General features: G+C 41.5%; 1 protein-coding gene across 1 annotated transcript; it reads right to left on the bottom strand.

The window, feature by feature from the left end:
- Nucleotides 1-1,344: 1,344 nt before the first annotated feature.
- LOC110521386 (arg8-vasotocin receptor) lies at nucleotides 1,345-13,004 on the bottom strand. Its single transcript, XM_021598916.3, has 2 exons — nucleotides 11,854-13,004; nucleotides 1,345-5,377 (listed from the first exon to the last, which is right to left on the bottom strand). The coding sequence occupies exons 1-2, from the start codon at nucleotides 12,800-12,802 to the stop codon at nucleotides 5,115-5,117; spliced, it is 1,212 nt and encodes a 403-aa protein (XP_021454591.2). The 5' UTR covers nucleotides 12,803-13,004; the 3' UTR covers nucleotides 1,345-5,114.
- Nucleotides 13,005-16,907: the final 3,903 nt, after the last annotated feature.

Raw genomic sequence — 16,907 nt, 5'->3', positions numbered from 1 at the left:
GATAAAAGCCAGTGTTCCTTTGTTAGGAGAGAGAGCTTCTTGGATATCCTGTGTTGGTTGTTGAGCAGAGACAGAGTTGTTGAAAGTATTTTGTAGCTGCTACTTCTGAGGTATGTGTGTGCCAATAGGACTTAGTGTTTGTGATTATTGAAATAGTTAACTTTAAGTTTGTATTATTCTGTTTCATTTGTTCCCAGGGGGGGGAGTGGGAGGAACATTGGGAGTGCTTAGGCAAGAGGCGTGTGGGAATACATATACCCGTAGTATGTACTCTGTCTGCACAGGAGGTAAGACCTGGGCAGACCACCCCCTGTATTTAGGTTAGTGTGCCAGGTGGTAATGGGTGGGTAGGCAGGTAGGTAGGAGAGGGGACTCTAACTTTTACTTTTTTTGGTTTGATTCTGTCCAGCCACTTTTCCCCATATTAACATGTTAAAGAAATAAATTCCCAGGAAATTGTCATATTCTCTGCCTCTGTCATCCCTACCCTCGCATACCTTTTCACTCCACAGGGAGTTGCGTGTAGCAGGGTGTTGCGTTCCCTCCAAGAGGTGTGTGCGTAACAGTATTGTATGTAATTATTGTTATAAAAGTTAATATCATTCACACTCACAGAAACCTAATATCAGAGCCAATATGATTTCAAAATAATGGTAGTTGGTGTACTGAATGAACACTGTTTTTCTACTGTACCACTTGGAGTGTGTACAGTACACTTTTCTTTCTCAATACATTACTTTTCAGTCTTACTTACACTGTATTTCCAAATTCATCACTACATGTCTACCTGTACATAGCCCACCTATAATTTAGCCCAAACAACTACCCCTTTCCCAACTGTATTTTATTTATTTTGCTCCTTTGCACCCCATTATTTTTATTTCTACTTTGCACATTCTTCCATTGCAAAACTACCATTCCAGTGTTTTACTTGCTATATTGTATTTACTTTGCCACCATGGCCTTTTTTGCCTTTACCTCCCTTCTCACCTCATTTGCTCACATTGTATATAGACTTGTTTATACTGTATTATTGACTGTATATTTGTTTTACTCCATGTGTAACTCTGTGACGTTGTATCTGTCGAACTGCTTTGCTTTATCTTGGTCAGGTCGCAGTTGTAAATGAGAACTTGTTCTCAACTTGCCTACCTGGTTAAATAAAGGTGAAATAAAATAAATAAAATAGGGCACTACTTTTACTTACTTTTGGGCCCTGTAGGCTCTGGTAAAAAGCAGTGCACTATATAGGGAATGGGGTGCCATTTCAGACACATCACAGTGGTCTTCTTACCAGTAGTGGCTCCTTTGCTACTTATTTCAAAAAGAGACAGAGGCATTACAATGTAAAGTTTTTATTTTGTATAGCATATTTTCTTTATATTTTCTGCGATATGTATTGTCTTTACAATGTGTGCAAGCAAGGGGAAATAGATATAAAGTCACATTACACAACTTTGCATAAATTATTCATATAGATATCTTCAACATGGGTGTTCTATACAAATATATACATTGGAAAACCTATACTTTATTTTACATCAGTATTTTCTTTTGATACACTTTTGTTTGGCACAATGAAATCATTGAAAAAAATAAGTTTGTATTGTCAGTCACATCCTATAGAATACATAGGTATGTATGTACAGCAAAATGTGTAGCCTGGTGATATTTTTGTTTAGTATGCGTGCTATTTCCAAAACACAGCACATATGATTTCCCCAGGCAGGAAGTCAGGAAGTGTTTGTGTGAGTTTATTCCCCACGTAGCCCTGCTGTAGAATGTGTATTTTTTCAAATGTTGCTATGCTGTGGAGGCTGTGTATACACAGTATATACAGTGCATTTGGAAAGTATTCAGACCCCTTGACTTTTTCCATAATTTATTACCTTACAGCCTTATTTTAAATTCGATTAAATGTTTTTTTTTCCCCCTCATCAATCTACACACAATACCCCATAATGACAAAGCAAAAACAGGTTTGTAGAAATTTTTGTAAATGTATAAAACATTAAAAAAATAAATGTCACATTAACATAAGTATTCAGACCCTTTACTCAGTACTTTGTTGAAGCACCTCTGGCACTACAGCCTCAAGTCTTCTTGGGTATGACGCCACAAGCTTGGCCCACCTGTATTTGAGGAGTTTCTCCCATTCTTCTCTGCAGATCCTCTCAGCTCTGTCAGGTTGGATGGGGAGCATTGCTGCACAGCTATTTTCAAGTCTCTCCAGAGATTTTGCTGGGCCACTCAAGGACATTCAGAGACTTGTCTTGAAGCCACTCCTGCGTTGTCTTGGCTGTGTGCTTAGGGTCATTGTCCTGTTGGAAGGTGAACCTTCGCCCCAGTCTGAGGTCCTGAGCACTCTGGAGCAGGTTTTCATCAAGGATCTCTCTGTACTTTGCTCCCTTCATCTTTCCCTTGATCCTGACTAGTCTCCCAGTCCCTGCCGCTGAAAAATATCCCCACAACATGATGCTTCCACCACCATGCTTCACCATAGGGATGGTACCAGGTTTCATCCAGACAATTAAGGCCAAAGATTTCAATCTTTGTTTCATCAGACCAGAGAATCGTGTTGATTGGTGGAATGCTTCAGAGATGGTTGTCCTTCTGGAAGGTTCTCCCATCTCCACAGAGGAACTCTGGAGCTCTGTCAGAGTGACCATCTGGTTCTGGGTCACCTCCATGACCAAGGCCCTTCTCCCCCGATTGCTCAGTTTGGCCGGGTGGCCAGCTCTAGAAAGAGGCTTGGTGGTTCCAAACTTATTTAATTTAAGAATGATGGAGGCCACTGTGTCCTTTGGGATCTGTGTCTCGAGATCTATGCCTCAACACAATCCTGTCTCAGAGCTCCATGGACAATTCCTTCTACCTCATTGGCTTGGTTTTTACTCTGACATGCGTTGTAAACTGTAGGACCTTATATAGACAAGTGTGTACCTTTCCAAATGATGTCCAATCAATTGAATTTACCACAGGTGGACTCCAATCAAGTTGTAGAAACATCTAAAGGATGATCAATGGAAACAGGATGCACCTGAGCTCATTTTCGAGTCTCATAGCAAAGCAATACTTATGTAAATAAGGTATTTCTGTTTTTTATTCTATATAACTGTTTTTGCTTTGTCATTATGGGGTATTGATGAGGAAAATATTTAATTTAATAAATTTTTGGAATAAAGCTGTAACGTAACAAAATGTTACACTCTCAGCGGTGGGAGAGAGCTGCAGGCTGAGGGTCCGCCTCTCAACATCCCGCCATTCTCCCTTTCCTTTACTGACACAGTGTTGCTGAAACTTTATTTCTGCCTCATGCACAAATTAATGTTGTTACTCCTATGAACAAAGAAAGGGAACTATTCTTCAATATTAAAAAAGACCCAAGCCACTAACAATAACAACAATGCAAGCCTATAGATACACTTTCCTTCTCATTCATTATTGCTTCAGTGCTTGTTGTAGCGCTGGGTGGAAATAGGAAGAAAGCACATTTTATGTCTTATAAAACTGTTGAATACAAAGTGTTTACAGTGCTGAGTAAGAACTTAAACATGAACTCAATCATAAAAACAGCAGTTCTTTGCTGTATTCATTGACAGTCTCTCTCTAGTCATGGTTTTAAATGTTTCAAAATCTCACAGTATCAATTTTGCTGTAGCTATGTTACTGTAGCTATGACACTGCAGACATGATAAACATCAGATTGGCCAGTAGTAGGTTTGTATTTGCTCTTGATTTGCTCTCTGTGCACACTGGGAAGGCAGAGTTTTTACCTTCAGACACATGAAATGGTTCAAAATGGCAACAGTTTGCGCAGGGTAGCTGAATCGGGTGCACCTACTGCCAACAGCCCGAAATGCAAAAAAAATAACCCAAAAAAGGAACATCATTGTTGTTTTTTAGAGGAATGTTCATAGCCTTGGAGATCGATCAGTTGATTGCGATTGATCCGTTGGTGACCACTGCTCTAGAAAGTTAGGTTAAGTTCAATCTCGCGCTCCTCTCCGTGGACTGATATTTCTCCACAGTTTAGAGGGAACATTGCCTGGGGCAGGGGTGCAAATTTCACTGCGGACGGACAGGGAGACATGCCCCCCCCCTCCACATTCTGAAATTGCATTTTTGTCCCCCCCCCAGTTGTATAATTGGAATGTGATACAAAATGAGGCTCGTGTGCTTTAGGACCATGCGGATGCCTCCGATCAGTCGGGTAGGCTATTTTGAGTGTTTATCCCACTGGATTAAATAAACAAAATCCCCTCCCCCACACACACACACTTCTAAAAACAAAGTTGCGCCCCTGGCCTGGTGTGTCTGTGTAGAAATCCAACAGGCAGGCAGACATCTCTGTTGCTTTGTAAACCATCCAGGCCATATTTGTTTTTTAATTCACACTGAGAGAGTGGCTCACTGGGGAAATATGGCCAACACAGACGGCAATCTGTGATCTAATCCAGGGTCCTTAGTCACTGAGATCTGTCCTCATCTGAATTAGTCTAGGCTTTGCTGTAGAAATTCCTAGACCAGAAAATCATTAGTGCATTGGAAAGAGGACCCTGGGAGTGTGGAATGTTTTAGAAATTATTATTATTTTTATTTTTTTACTCAACTGATATAGCTGTTGGTATTTAGATAGTTCAGATGATCAGTTTCTTTTCTACTTTACATTTTCAAATTCAGATCTGATGTATTTCACCCATTATAAACTGTCTTAGACTCCAGAGAATCAGGTTTGGAACCTGTTGAAACACTGGCCTGTAGACTATATGGCACATAAAATATAATCTTAAATTTATAACATGTTTTACCAGAGGAAATAGTTTATCACTTTGTGATTTTGGTTTATCACTCTGACTTCTCAAGACTTCATTCTTGAGATGTTTTTCTGACAGACAATCCAGACAATATATCCCAAAACAACTGTGTAATACTCATCTATTTTAGGGACACATCAATCAATCAGTGTCAGTATCCCACCCGTTTTAAAGTGGTACCTTGAAAGTCTTAGAATTGTCAAGTCAATAAGAGTCAATCAATAAATAACCACTAGCTTGTGTTTGTGCGTTTAACACGTTGTGTTAGGTCTCTGTTTGACTAGATTGAATGGAGAACTAGGGGGAGTTGTCACTGTCTTTCCAAGTGCCTGAACTGCACGTTGGGCTTCGGTTGGTCATTTTAGTTAATACCGTATTTCTCCGGAGACTGCTGTCCGAGTCCTCTTTCTTGAACTTGTAGCGTAATTTATTGCAGCACGGGAAACAGAGAGTAAAGTCGTGCAGAAGATGCCCGCTGAAGATCATGTATATCCACGGGTTACAGCAGCTGTTTAGACTCGCGAGGAGCGCGGACAGTGTGACAGCGGTGTTCTCAGATTCTGGAAGGAAACGGAAAAAAGGAAATTACCAAAAATAACTAATTTGTCCAACAGCTGTGGTATAAATCAACGGTGCCGTGAAATCACAATCACTAAACACAATCGCTTACATGCTGATCTATATTTAAACACCTGACATCTCCATATAGTGCACGTTATGGTACAGGATTAAAACGATTTTGCCTATGATGTCAGGACACCATACATGTTATGCCTATTTAGCTACATTTCCACTTAAACGATGTTATTATTATTTCGAGTTTTCTGTGTTTAAATTTCGTAACGGAATTGTGCAGTGTGCCTGGTGCTCAAAAAATGGATTATGCACAATTATATCAACACGATCTCACACTCAGTTTGTGCAAATATGTACAACAAGTATTTCAGAAGATTTCGTAAATTTTTGTGTGGCCTAATTCGTGTGAAAACACACATTTGTTTGCGACTTCATATATAGGAAAATACATTTTCGGGGGGCAAACATCGGAACAATCTTTTGAAAGTTATTGGAGCAATGCATTTTGGTCAATGGTGTTCTACACTGCATTTTTGCTTCCCTCATTTGTTTATTTATATAAAAAAACGTGTTAACAACAAAATATTTGTAATCAACCAGGTTGTCACCGAAATACTTATAATAGTATAGTATACTTATTTTTTATTAATGCCAATGCTGTTTTCTATGCTCGTTTTCGCAACAATAATTTGGGGATACTGGTGCCATGTCAGATTATATGATGGTTGACAGATTAGAGTAAAAATCTTTATTTGTTTTATTGTTTTTAGTATTGATGAAGGTATTTGATTGGGGAATGGGGATACATTTTCAAGATGGGAAATTAATTCACCAATAAATGTGGGGAAAGAGAAGACCTGGGGAAAAAAAATCTGTTTGTTTTAAATTCCCCTGGTGCAACTGCATGGTATTTGCCACTATAATAAATCTGGACTATGATCAATTAAAACATATCAATGCAGTTAAACAGGTTAATGTAAAATAATGAATTATGTTGGCTTACACTTATGACACTTCCAAGGGCGTTTCATGATGATTATTACGGTCGTGTCAATCATGTTATATACTTAGGCTATTTTAACAGGGCATATGCCAGCATTATAGGCCTACTGCCTCTGCCCAAAGGAATACTAAGCTTTCATGGCAATGGCCGTTAGAGCTCACTTTGCCACATTTGAGCCCGGTTAGACTCCCTGTTGCAGCTTTCACTTTCTTCCACTGTATTGGTGGAAGTGTTGGGATCATGTCCAGATAATGTCTAGTTAGTGATCGAGTGGTGGGAAGCATTCTGTTTTTCAACATTGTGTTGGGTGTAATTACATTGATATATCTAGAGAACAATGGATGAGCAACAATGGGCATGACAGATGGAAGTAGTCACTACAGGTGTGATCAAGCGTTACCATTGAAATAATCCTGATGGGTATCAGTCTGGTGTTTTCTGTAATGACTTTAGTGATCACTGTTTTACAGCCTGTGTTCGTAATGGCTGCTCAGTGAAACTGAGTCATTAGTTTTGACTTGTCATAGATGCTTGCTTAAGAACCTCCTTCATGACCTGGCCTCTGTAAATTGGTACAGAATCAGCTTGATTCCCTCTGTCAAAAACACTTGGACCTTCTTTTTTAATATTTTCTGTGATATTGTTATCAAACACGCCCCCATAAAGAAAGTTAGAATTCTTGCAGAGTTACTCCACCTCAAGAATTACATTTGGCGAAAGGCTCGGCACACCCATACTCAGGCTGACTGGCTCTCATTCAGGCAAATTAGAAGTAAGTGCAATTAGAAGTAAGTTAGTTACTTTAAGGAGCAGTTCTCTCTCTGTAGGTCTAACCCCAAGAAGTTCTGGAAAACGGTTAAAGACCTGGTGAATAAACCCTCCTTTCAGTTACCCATGTCCCTTAAAGTTGATGATGTGGTTGTTACTGACAAGAAGCACATGGCTGAGCTCTTTAATCACCACTTATTAAGTCAGGATTCCTATTTGAATCAGCCATGCCCCCTTGCCCATCCAACATTTCCTTATCTCCCACCCCTTCTAATGCGACTAGCCCCGATGCTCCTCCCTCTTTTCCCCCTGCCCACTACAAAGTTTCTCCCTGCAGGTGGTCACTGAGTCTGAGGTGCTAAAGGAGGTCCTTAAAACTTGACCCCCAAAAAACATCTCGGTCAGATGGTTTAGATCCTTTCTTCTTTTAGGTTTCTGCCCCTATAATTGCCAAGCCTATCTCTGAGCTTTTTAACCTGTCTCTCCTCTTTGGGGAGGTTCCCATTGCTTGGAAGGCAGCCACAGTTCATCCTTTATTTAAAGGGGGAAATCAAGCTGATCCTAACTGTTATAGGCCTATTTCTATTTTGCCTTGTTCATCAAAAGTGTTGGAAAAACTTGTCAATCTTGATGTCTATAGTATTCTCTCTGGTTTCCGCTCAGGTTATGGATGTGTCATTAAAGGTCCTCAATGATGTCACCATTGCCCTTGATTTTAAGCAATGTTGTGCTGCTATTTTTATTGACTTGGCCAAAGCTTTTGATATTGTAAACCATTCCATTCTTGTGAGCCGGCTAAGGAGTATTGGTATCTCTGACGGGTCTTTGGCCTGGTTTGCTAACTACGTCTCTCAAAGAGTGCAGTATATAAAGTCAGAACATCTGCTGTCTCAGCCACTGCCTGTCACCAAGGGTGTACCCCAAGGCTTGATCCTAGGCCCCATGCTCTTCTCAATTTACATCAACGACATAGCTCATGCAGGAGGAAGCTCTCTCATCCATTTATATGCAGATGATACAGTCTTATACTTAACTGGCCACTCCCCGGATTTTGTTTTTTACGACAAAGTTTTCTTAAATGTCTAACAAGCTTTCTCTGCCGTTAACCTTGTTCTGAACAGCTCCAAAACAAAAGGTAATGTGGTTTGGTAAGAAGAACGCCCCTCTCCCAACAGGTGTGATTACTACCTCTGAGGGTTTGGAGCTTGAGGTAGTCACCTCATACAAGTACTTGGGATTATGGCTAGATGGTACACTGTCCTTCTCTCAGCATATATCAAAGCTGCAGGCTGAAGTTAAATCTAGACGTGGTTTCCTCTATCATAATTGCTCCTCTTTCACCCCAGCTGCCAAACTAACCCTGATTCAGATGGCCATCCTACCAATGCTAGATTAAGGAGATGTAATTTATAGATCGGCAGGTAAGGGTGCTCTCGATTGGCTAGATGTTCTTTACCATTGGCCATCAGATTTGCCACCAATGCTCCTTATAGGACACATCACTGCACTCTATGCTCTTCCGTAACCTGGTCATCTCTGTATACCAGTCGCAAGACCCACGGGTTGATGCTTATTTCTAAAACCCTCTTAGGCCTCACTCCCCCCTATATGAGATATCTACTGCAGCCCTCATCATCCAGATACAACACCTGTTCTGCCAGTCACATTCTGTTAAAGGTCCCCAAAGCACACACATCACTGGGTCGGTCGTCTTTTCAGTTCGCTGCAGCTAGCGACTGGAAAGAGTTGCAACAAACACTCAAACTGGACAGTTTTATCTCAATCTCTTCATTCAAAGACTCAATCATGGACGCTCTTACTTACAGTTGTGGCTGCTTTGCGTGATGTATTGTTGTCTCTACCTTCTTGCCCTTTGTGCAGTTGTCTGTGCCCAATAATGTTTGTACCCTGTGCTGCTGCCATGTTGTGTTGCTACCATGTTGTTGTCATGTTGTGTTGCAACCATGCTGTGTCATGTGTTGCTACCTTGCTATGTTGTTGTCTTAGGTCTCTCTTCATGTAGTGTTGTGTTGTCTCTCTTGCCGTGATGTGTGTTTTGTCCTATATTTCTATTTTATTTATTTTTATTTTTAATTCCAAACCCCGTACCCGCAAGAGGTCTTTTGCCTTTTCGTAGGCCGTCATTGTAAATAAGAATGTGTTTTTAACTGTCTTGCCTAGTTAAATAAAGGTTAAATAAAAAATATTTAAAAAATGACAAACAAACTGTTTAAAGTGTTATTACAACCATGGTATTATTTTGTTACTGAAGCTTATATATCTAAAAACCTGACAATGATCCACACCATATGCGTAGACAAATAATGTGTGTTATGCAGCAAAACACAGCTAGCCTTTTTTTTGGGATGCAAACCAGTTGAATCACTGTTGATCTATCCTGTTCTGATCTAATGAGATGGATGCAGAATTCTCTACCAGCTAGAATCAAAGCCTTTCCCAGTCATGAAGAACGAAGCTAGGCCTCTCTTGGTTCTAATTGGCGAAGACTGAAGTCAAGTTAGGGGTTATATGTCAGACTCTCCTATGCTACTTTGCCCAACATGTTATGCCCCAGAGGTTGTAAATGAACTATTTCTAAGGTGATATAACTTGTATCATTATTATAGGAGTGTGAAACCCATAGCTGAATGGCTTCAGACTGAGCATTTCTCACTGGAAATTGCTGCTGACATTAAACATAGCTTAGGGTTTGGGTATTTCATTCAGGTCAGACTCTCTTATACCAATTTTCCTAACATCTTATACTCCATAGGTTGTACATAAACCCTTTTTAAGCTGATATATATTGAATCATTATTATAGGGCTGTGAAACCCATAGCCGAATAGCTTCAGACTGAGCATTTCTCACCGTTTATTTACAGATAGCAATTTCCATTTTTTATTTTTCCATTATTTTACCAGGTAAGTTGACTGAGAACACGTTCTCATTTACAGCAACGACCTGGGGAATAGTTACAGGGGAGAGGGGGGGATGAATGAGCCAATTGTAAACTGGGGATTCTTAGGTCATTATTTACAGTAGTGTGTTGATTAACTATTGCTTTCTTAATTGGAAATAAAGAACATGTAGGAAAATGTCAAATATACCAACAGCTAAATCAAGCAGAGATTTACGATAATTTAACCATGTTAATCATTACTGAAACATGCAAACTACAAACATGTAACCAGTTAAAGATAATGAATATGACAAGTAGATACAAATATTTTATAAAAAATTATTCATACAAATTTCAAGAGTTGGCTATAACATGAGTATAAACAAAGTGAGTGTGTATGTAAGTGTTTGTGTGTGTGTGCATTATGGTGTGTATTATAGTTTCCCATCATACAAATGTATCCCCATTCCCCAATCAAATACCCCCATCTATCCCACAAAAAAAACATGTTTTTTTCTCCAATAAAATTGGACGTAGCCTTGTTGAAAATGCATTATGAAAGAAATTGTGTAATGTACACGAAAAAGTGGAGCCCTGTATTAAATTATGAGGAAAATGTAATGTAGAGTCCACGAACTTGTGTAGGCCTACTGTTGTCTATACGAAAAAGAGCGTTTGTGACTACAAGTGCACCAGTACCCCAAAGTATTAAGCGAAAACAAGCATAGAAAACAGTATTAGCATTCATTTAAAAAACAACGTAGTGCTACTAATATATTACAATTACTTTGGTGACAACCTGGTTGATTAAAAATATTGGGTTGTTAAAACATTTGTTTTTATATAAATAAATGTGAGACGCAAAACAAGGCAGTGTAGAACACCACTGCCCATCATGCATTGCGCTAATAACGTTCAAAAGATTGTTCCGAAGTTTGCCCCCATAAAATGTATTTTCCTATGAATGAAGTCGCACAACAATATATGTATTTTCACGCGAATTAAGCCAACCAAAAACTCACAAAAACGCATGATTACGCACGATTTTGTAAATATTTGCACGAATTGAGTATGATATTTTTTTTTACCATGATACATAGTGTAACGATCCTGGGTTTATAAGCGCGGAAATCGACTTTGCTGCACGAGCATGCTTTTGCGGCACAGACGATAGCGCGCCGGACTTCGGGCTAGAAGGTCGAGGGTGCGAGTCCTGCTTCCTGCTGTTTCATTACATCGGTGTCAGAAGTGATCGGACCTTGCATACACGAGAGTGCGTGTGCTTGACCGGTGAGCGCGTTCCTGTAAAACGTAGAGCCGCAAACTAGCGCGAGGACTCGCTCTCTGAAAGGAGGGAGTTTTGTAACGACCCTGCCGCGGAAATCGACCGTGCCGCACGAGCATGCTTATGTGGCACAGTCGATAGTGCGCCGGACCTTGGGCTCGAAGAATGAGGGTTCGAGACCTGCTTCTTGTTGTTTCATTACAATATGGATACATTTCTATTCTGCTTCAACAGTATACATATTCCACGTATGTGGATATTCATCACAGTTACTTAGTAAAAACAATATTTTGCGGGGCATGGATGGATATACATCACCAAACACTTTGCGTAATCCCCTATGTAGACTGTGGCTTTAACATTAGTTTATTAGTAGAGGGAGATAAACATAATTGAGTGAAGATAGCTCATGTTATTAATTGTATATCAAGGTTCACCTTTTGATTTGTGTGCGCAATCCTTTGTGTGCGCAATACTTTTCACAATACAGAGAAGTCACTTACCGTCCCATGCGAAATTCTCATCCCACACCGACCACATCTGCACGATGAAAAAAGGTGACCAGCATATTATGTAAACCAGGACAATCACAAAAGTCATTTTGACAGTTCTCAACTTCGCTCTGGATATAGTAGTAACGTTGCTAACAGAGTTAATTCCGATCAGACCGTTTTTAGACGCAACACCCGCGTGTGTGTTTCTGGTTTTATACTTTATGTTCTTCCATATGCTGTGGCAGATGAACCCGTAGCATATCATCAGAATGAACACTGGGATTACGAATATACTGACGGTTATCCAAGTGATGTACGCCTTTACGCCCCACGGTTCTATGAAGTGGCCCCAACAGTCGTAGATAACCGAACCGTTCTTGATCTCACTCAGAGAGAAGATAAAGTACTGCGGCATGCTGAGGACCAGACTACACATCCAGGTGCTGATGATCATAATATAGGACCGCTGGGTGGGCTGCTGAAGGGTCTTCAGAGGGTGGCAGATGGCGATGTAACGGTCCACGGTCATCATCACCATCATGTAGGTGGAGGCGAACATGCCCATCACCTGGAGGTGCTTCACTATCCTGCACAGGACATCTGGCCCGTAGAAGCGAAAGGTGATCTTCCAGCAGAGCTGCGGCAGGACCTGGAAGAAAGCGACCACCAGGTCAGCTATGCTGAGGTGCCGGATGAAGAGGTGCATTCTCGACTTCTTTTTCTTAGTGTTGAACATGGCCAGCAAGACACTGACGTTCCCAATCACAGCCACCACAAAGGTGATGCTGAGGACCGCTATCTCTATTTTGGCGACCTCTTCGTTTCTTCCAAAAGGATCGCTCCCGTTCGGGAGGACGGTGCTATTGCCAAGGTTCCCCATGATCGGATCATTCGTAGGACTGAAAACCAGAGACTGGTTGACTCCGTTGAAGAGGAGCCCATGGACGGGAGTGTGCATTGCACAAACCCTCTGTGCGCGCTTTGGCCCTAGTTACAGTTCTAGAGGGGCAGAGTTGTGTGAATCTCCGTATGCCAAATATGGAGCTACCTGACTCTAAAGGGAAAGGACTCTTCTTGGTTTCTGAGCTGCTGGGCCTTTTAAGCGCGAATCAAATTTCGGCCACCACGCCTTGTGCTGTTGTAGCCATACCCACTTGTGTATCCAATGGCATGCAGCCAGTCATGTTGCGCAAAGCTGGACACAACCCCCCCACATCACCAAACCGCATGCCCTCCTCCTCTTAACATAATAGTTTGAAGTCCATCTTTGAAAATGTATGTTTTGTGTATGTGTGACAAAACATTAGCGCATTGGAACTGTAATTACACAAACAAATCATGTAAATGCTGTATGTTAAATCAATTCGAAATGTAAAATATTCGGTAATGTAAAAGATTCGGTTGCTAATATACAGTTTAAATTAACATATACAATTGTTTGAAACCTCTTACAGGAATCCCGTTCCATATAATACGGTGAACAATTGCGGAATGCTTGATGCATTCCATTTAAAATGTAACTAGGCAACTCTTATTTACAACGACGGCCTACCGGGGAACAGTCTCCTTGTTCAGGGGAGGAACGAGAGATTTTTACATTGTCTGCTCGGAGATTCGATCCAGCAACCTTTCTGTTACTAGCCCAACGCGCTAACCACGATGCTACCTGCCGCCCCTTAGACTATTATGAACACCTCTGACTGGAATCAAGTCCTAGATTTGTATTTAGTTTATTATAATTATTTCTATACAGCCTACACTTTTTCGTTCTGAACTCAACGATTTGAAATGAAGCTCCAACGCAGTTTACACCTCTGACATCGCCAACACTTCAGCTATGGGTTACACTTGATCTGATTGAATCTAGGCCTAAATAATTGAGATACACAATTTTGCAATTTGAATACAGAATGAAATCAAGAAAATCGCCTCAAACAAAATGAAAATAATACCATTATAAACTGTTTATTTTCCATCAAGGCTACTGAGAGGCTGGCTGAATTTTTTTATTTTTATAAACCAACCCTTAAAAACAACTATTTACAAAAAAGAACAATATACTGTGTATGCAATAGTATGCATATCCATATGTAGGCCTATTTGGTTAGATGTGGAACATCAGTTAGAAATGGAATATACACTCCAAAAGCCTTTCTCTTGGTGCTGTTAACAGATAGACATTAGTTGAAATGGAAGCTGGAATGTTGGCTTTGATGCAGCTTGTGCACAGCTCAGTTCACCTTAGCTGTGGCAGCTTTATAATCAAGACACTGATGAACTGTTTCAACTTTGATGTTAAAATCGGTGCTCTTGAAATGCTGTTATATTGGCTATGTTTACACTTTGATGTAAAAATCGGTGCTCTTGAAATTTGTTGATGTAACCTGTGTACATACTTCTTTAGATTAATATCTAAATGCATAGTGTGCCAGAGAAATCAACTTCAAAGACCAAATAAGGTTCTCAACTGTACAAAACAAAAGAGAGGCATAATATTTCAGGGTCAGATATTTCATAATAAGTCTGATCCACAGTGAATGGTGCTGTAAAGTCCAATGCTCCTCTGCTGTATAAAGCTCACTGACAGGGCTTGCCTTTCTGCCACATCACAGACAAGGTCCAAACACACCAGTTATCTCACAGTATCAGATATGTGAGAATGAAATGATCAGACAGAAATCACATTTTTCCAAAATACACTGTATATACAAAAGTATGTGAACACCCCTTCAAATTAGTAGATTTGCCTACTTCAGCCACACCCGTTGCTGAAAATCGAGCACACAGCCATGCAATCTCCATAGACAAACATTGGCAGTAGAATGCCTTAGTGAAGGGTTCAGTGACTTTCAACGTGCCACCGTCATAGGATGCCACCTTTCCAACAAGTCAGTTTGTCAAATTTCTGCCCTGCTAGAGCTTCCCCGGTCAACTGTGAGTGCTGTTATTGTAAAGTGGAAACGTTTAGGAGTAACAACGGAGGTTTCCATGGCCGAGCAGCCTCACACAAGCCTAAGATCACCATGCGCAATGCCAAGCGTCAACTGGAGGGGTGTAAAGCTCGCCACCATTGGACTTTGTAGTGTGGAAATGTGTTCTCTGTAGTGAATAATCGTGCTTCACCATCTAGTGGAAAGCCTTCCCAGAAGAGTGGAGGCTGTTATAGCAGCAAAAGGGTGACCAACTCCATATTAATGCCCATGATTTTGGAATGAGATGTTCTAAGAGCAGGTGTCCATGCACTTTTGATCATGTAGTGTATATTCTCCCCTCCCAGTCTGGGTGAAGAGGAAGAAAGAAGGAATACAAATTTAAGAAAAATGTTGTGTTAGAGATTAGATTCCTGTCATTCTGCATGCCATGTTCTGCAGATCTCTCCTCCCTGTGATGAAGACATGACGGAGTGTTCCTCACACTCTGCAATAATCATCATCCGTCCCTATCACTACAACAGGGTCCAGCTAATGTATTGTTTAACCATGTTTGTCTTCTTTTCCCTTCTCTGTCACTCTCATTTCTCTCTCTGCTGCCCCCATTGAACATTCCCGTATTCTCACAACAGCGCAATCTTTTGCACTCACTCTACCTCCCTCTGTGCCACCCCCTTCCTCCCTCTCCTGTGGCCTTGTTTGGTCAGGGAGTCTCGTCATTGTGCGGTTGGTTAGAGCTCCTCTTTGTCCAACAATTATAACGACGCCAGTGTGGTTTTGAAGTGACCCCTGAAAACGTTCATCACAATAACTATAGCTCCCTCCAAAAAGGCGATTACAAAAACTGCTGTGGTCATTCAACTGTCAAAACCATTTGGTCATGGTGATGATACTAGCCATGTGCCTCTATTGGCATCCTACCACACGACACTGTAGTTTTACCAATGTCTCAGTTGAAAGGACTCTGGCTGTGGTCAGTGATGTAAGCTGATTCTCCAGTTCACACAGGAACCTCGTCTGAATTGCGTCTCAGTTAAATTGGCTTACTGGAATCCTCAAGTGTTCCCACTAATCCTCTGTCATAGTGCACTAATATTCTCATGCATCAGAACCACTGAGAGGACCAGCCCTGATGCCACAGGGTTGCAGACCACAGTCTCATAGACATACAACATCTCTGTACCACAAACTCCCAGTGGGAGTTCCTCTTGTTGTGGTCTCCCTGCTAAACGGTCTGTGTTGTCCTCCCAGACCATTCTGGATAACTCTGGTTCGCTGTGTTCTGTTTGCTGCCTGAGGCTTGGCCAGCGGATGGGTTAGTAAGTTAAGCCACTGTCTGCTGTAGCTGTAACCCTCCCCTGCCTGGACAATCCTCCCATACCTGGGCTAACCTCCCCTGTCTGGGCCGCCCTCCCCTGCCCGGCCCTCCCCTGCCTGGGCTAACCTCCCCTGCCTGGGCTGCCCTCCCCTGCCCGGCCCTCCCCTGTCTGGGCTAACCTCCCCTGCCTGGGCTGCCCTCCCCTGCCCGGCCCTCCCCTGTCTGGTCTAACCTCCCCTGCCTGGGATAACTGCCCCTGCCTGGGCTGCCCTCTCCTGCCTGGGCTGCCATTTCCTGCCTGGGCTGCCCTCTCCTGCGTTGGCTGCCCTCTCCTGCTTGGGCTGCCCTCTCCTGCTTGGGCTGTTTCTGGGGGTTCATAGGGGAGAGGCTGATCTGTTATTATGCCTCGGGCTCTCTGTGTTTGATTAGCAATGGAACCTGTTGTGTCTGGCTGTCTGCTCAACATCCTCCATCCAGACCGTGTGTCCCTCCCTCTCTCATTCCGAAGAACAGAGAACCGAGAGAACCGAGAGAATGTGTATTATGTCTACAGCCTGAACGGACATTCTAAATCACCTTAATGACAGCAGGCATCGCTCCTTGGCTTAGAGTTCATTAGGGCTCTGCTTATACTTGCAACGTTGTGGATTCTTTGTCGACCTCCTTTCTTAGCAATCATACCTTGTATGGAATACTCATGTATAATAGAATATTCCTAAAAATGAGTCTATTGTTTTTTGTTCTTTTATTTATGTCACTAATGTGATTAATGCCATAACAGTTTCAAATTGGCTTTGAATGATGAAAAATATAAT

Source organism: Oncorhynchus mykiss, chromosome 4, assembly GCF_057628025.1.
Source record: "Oncorhynchus mykiss isolate SJ-2025 chromosome 4, ASM5762802v1, whole genome shotgun sequence".
Taxonomy (NCBI): domain Eukaryota; kingdom Metazoa; phylum Chordata; class Actinopteri; order Salmoniformes; family Salmonidae; genus Oncorhynchus; species Oncorhynchus mykiss.
Note: the sequence above shows the minus strand (reverse complement) of the source record. Positions and strands in the feature narration are given on the sequence as shown.

Excerpts from the sequence above, each read along its gene's own strand:
- LOC110521386 (XM_021598916.3), bottom strand. The coding sequence starts at position 12,802 with ATGCACACTCCCGTCCATGGGCTCCTCTTCAACGGAGTCAACCAGTCT. Across the intron at positions 5,378-11,853 it reads TGAGAATTTCGCATGGGACG|AATCTGAGAACACCGCTGTC; the intron begins GTAAGTGACTTC and ends GTTTCCTTCCAG.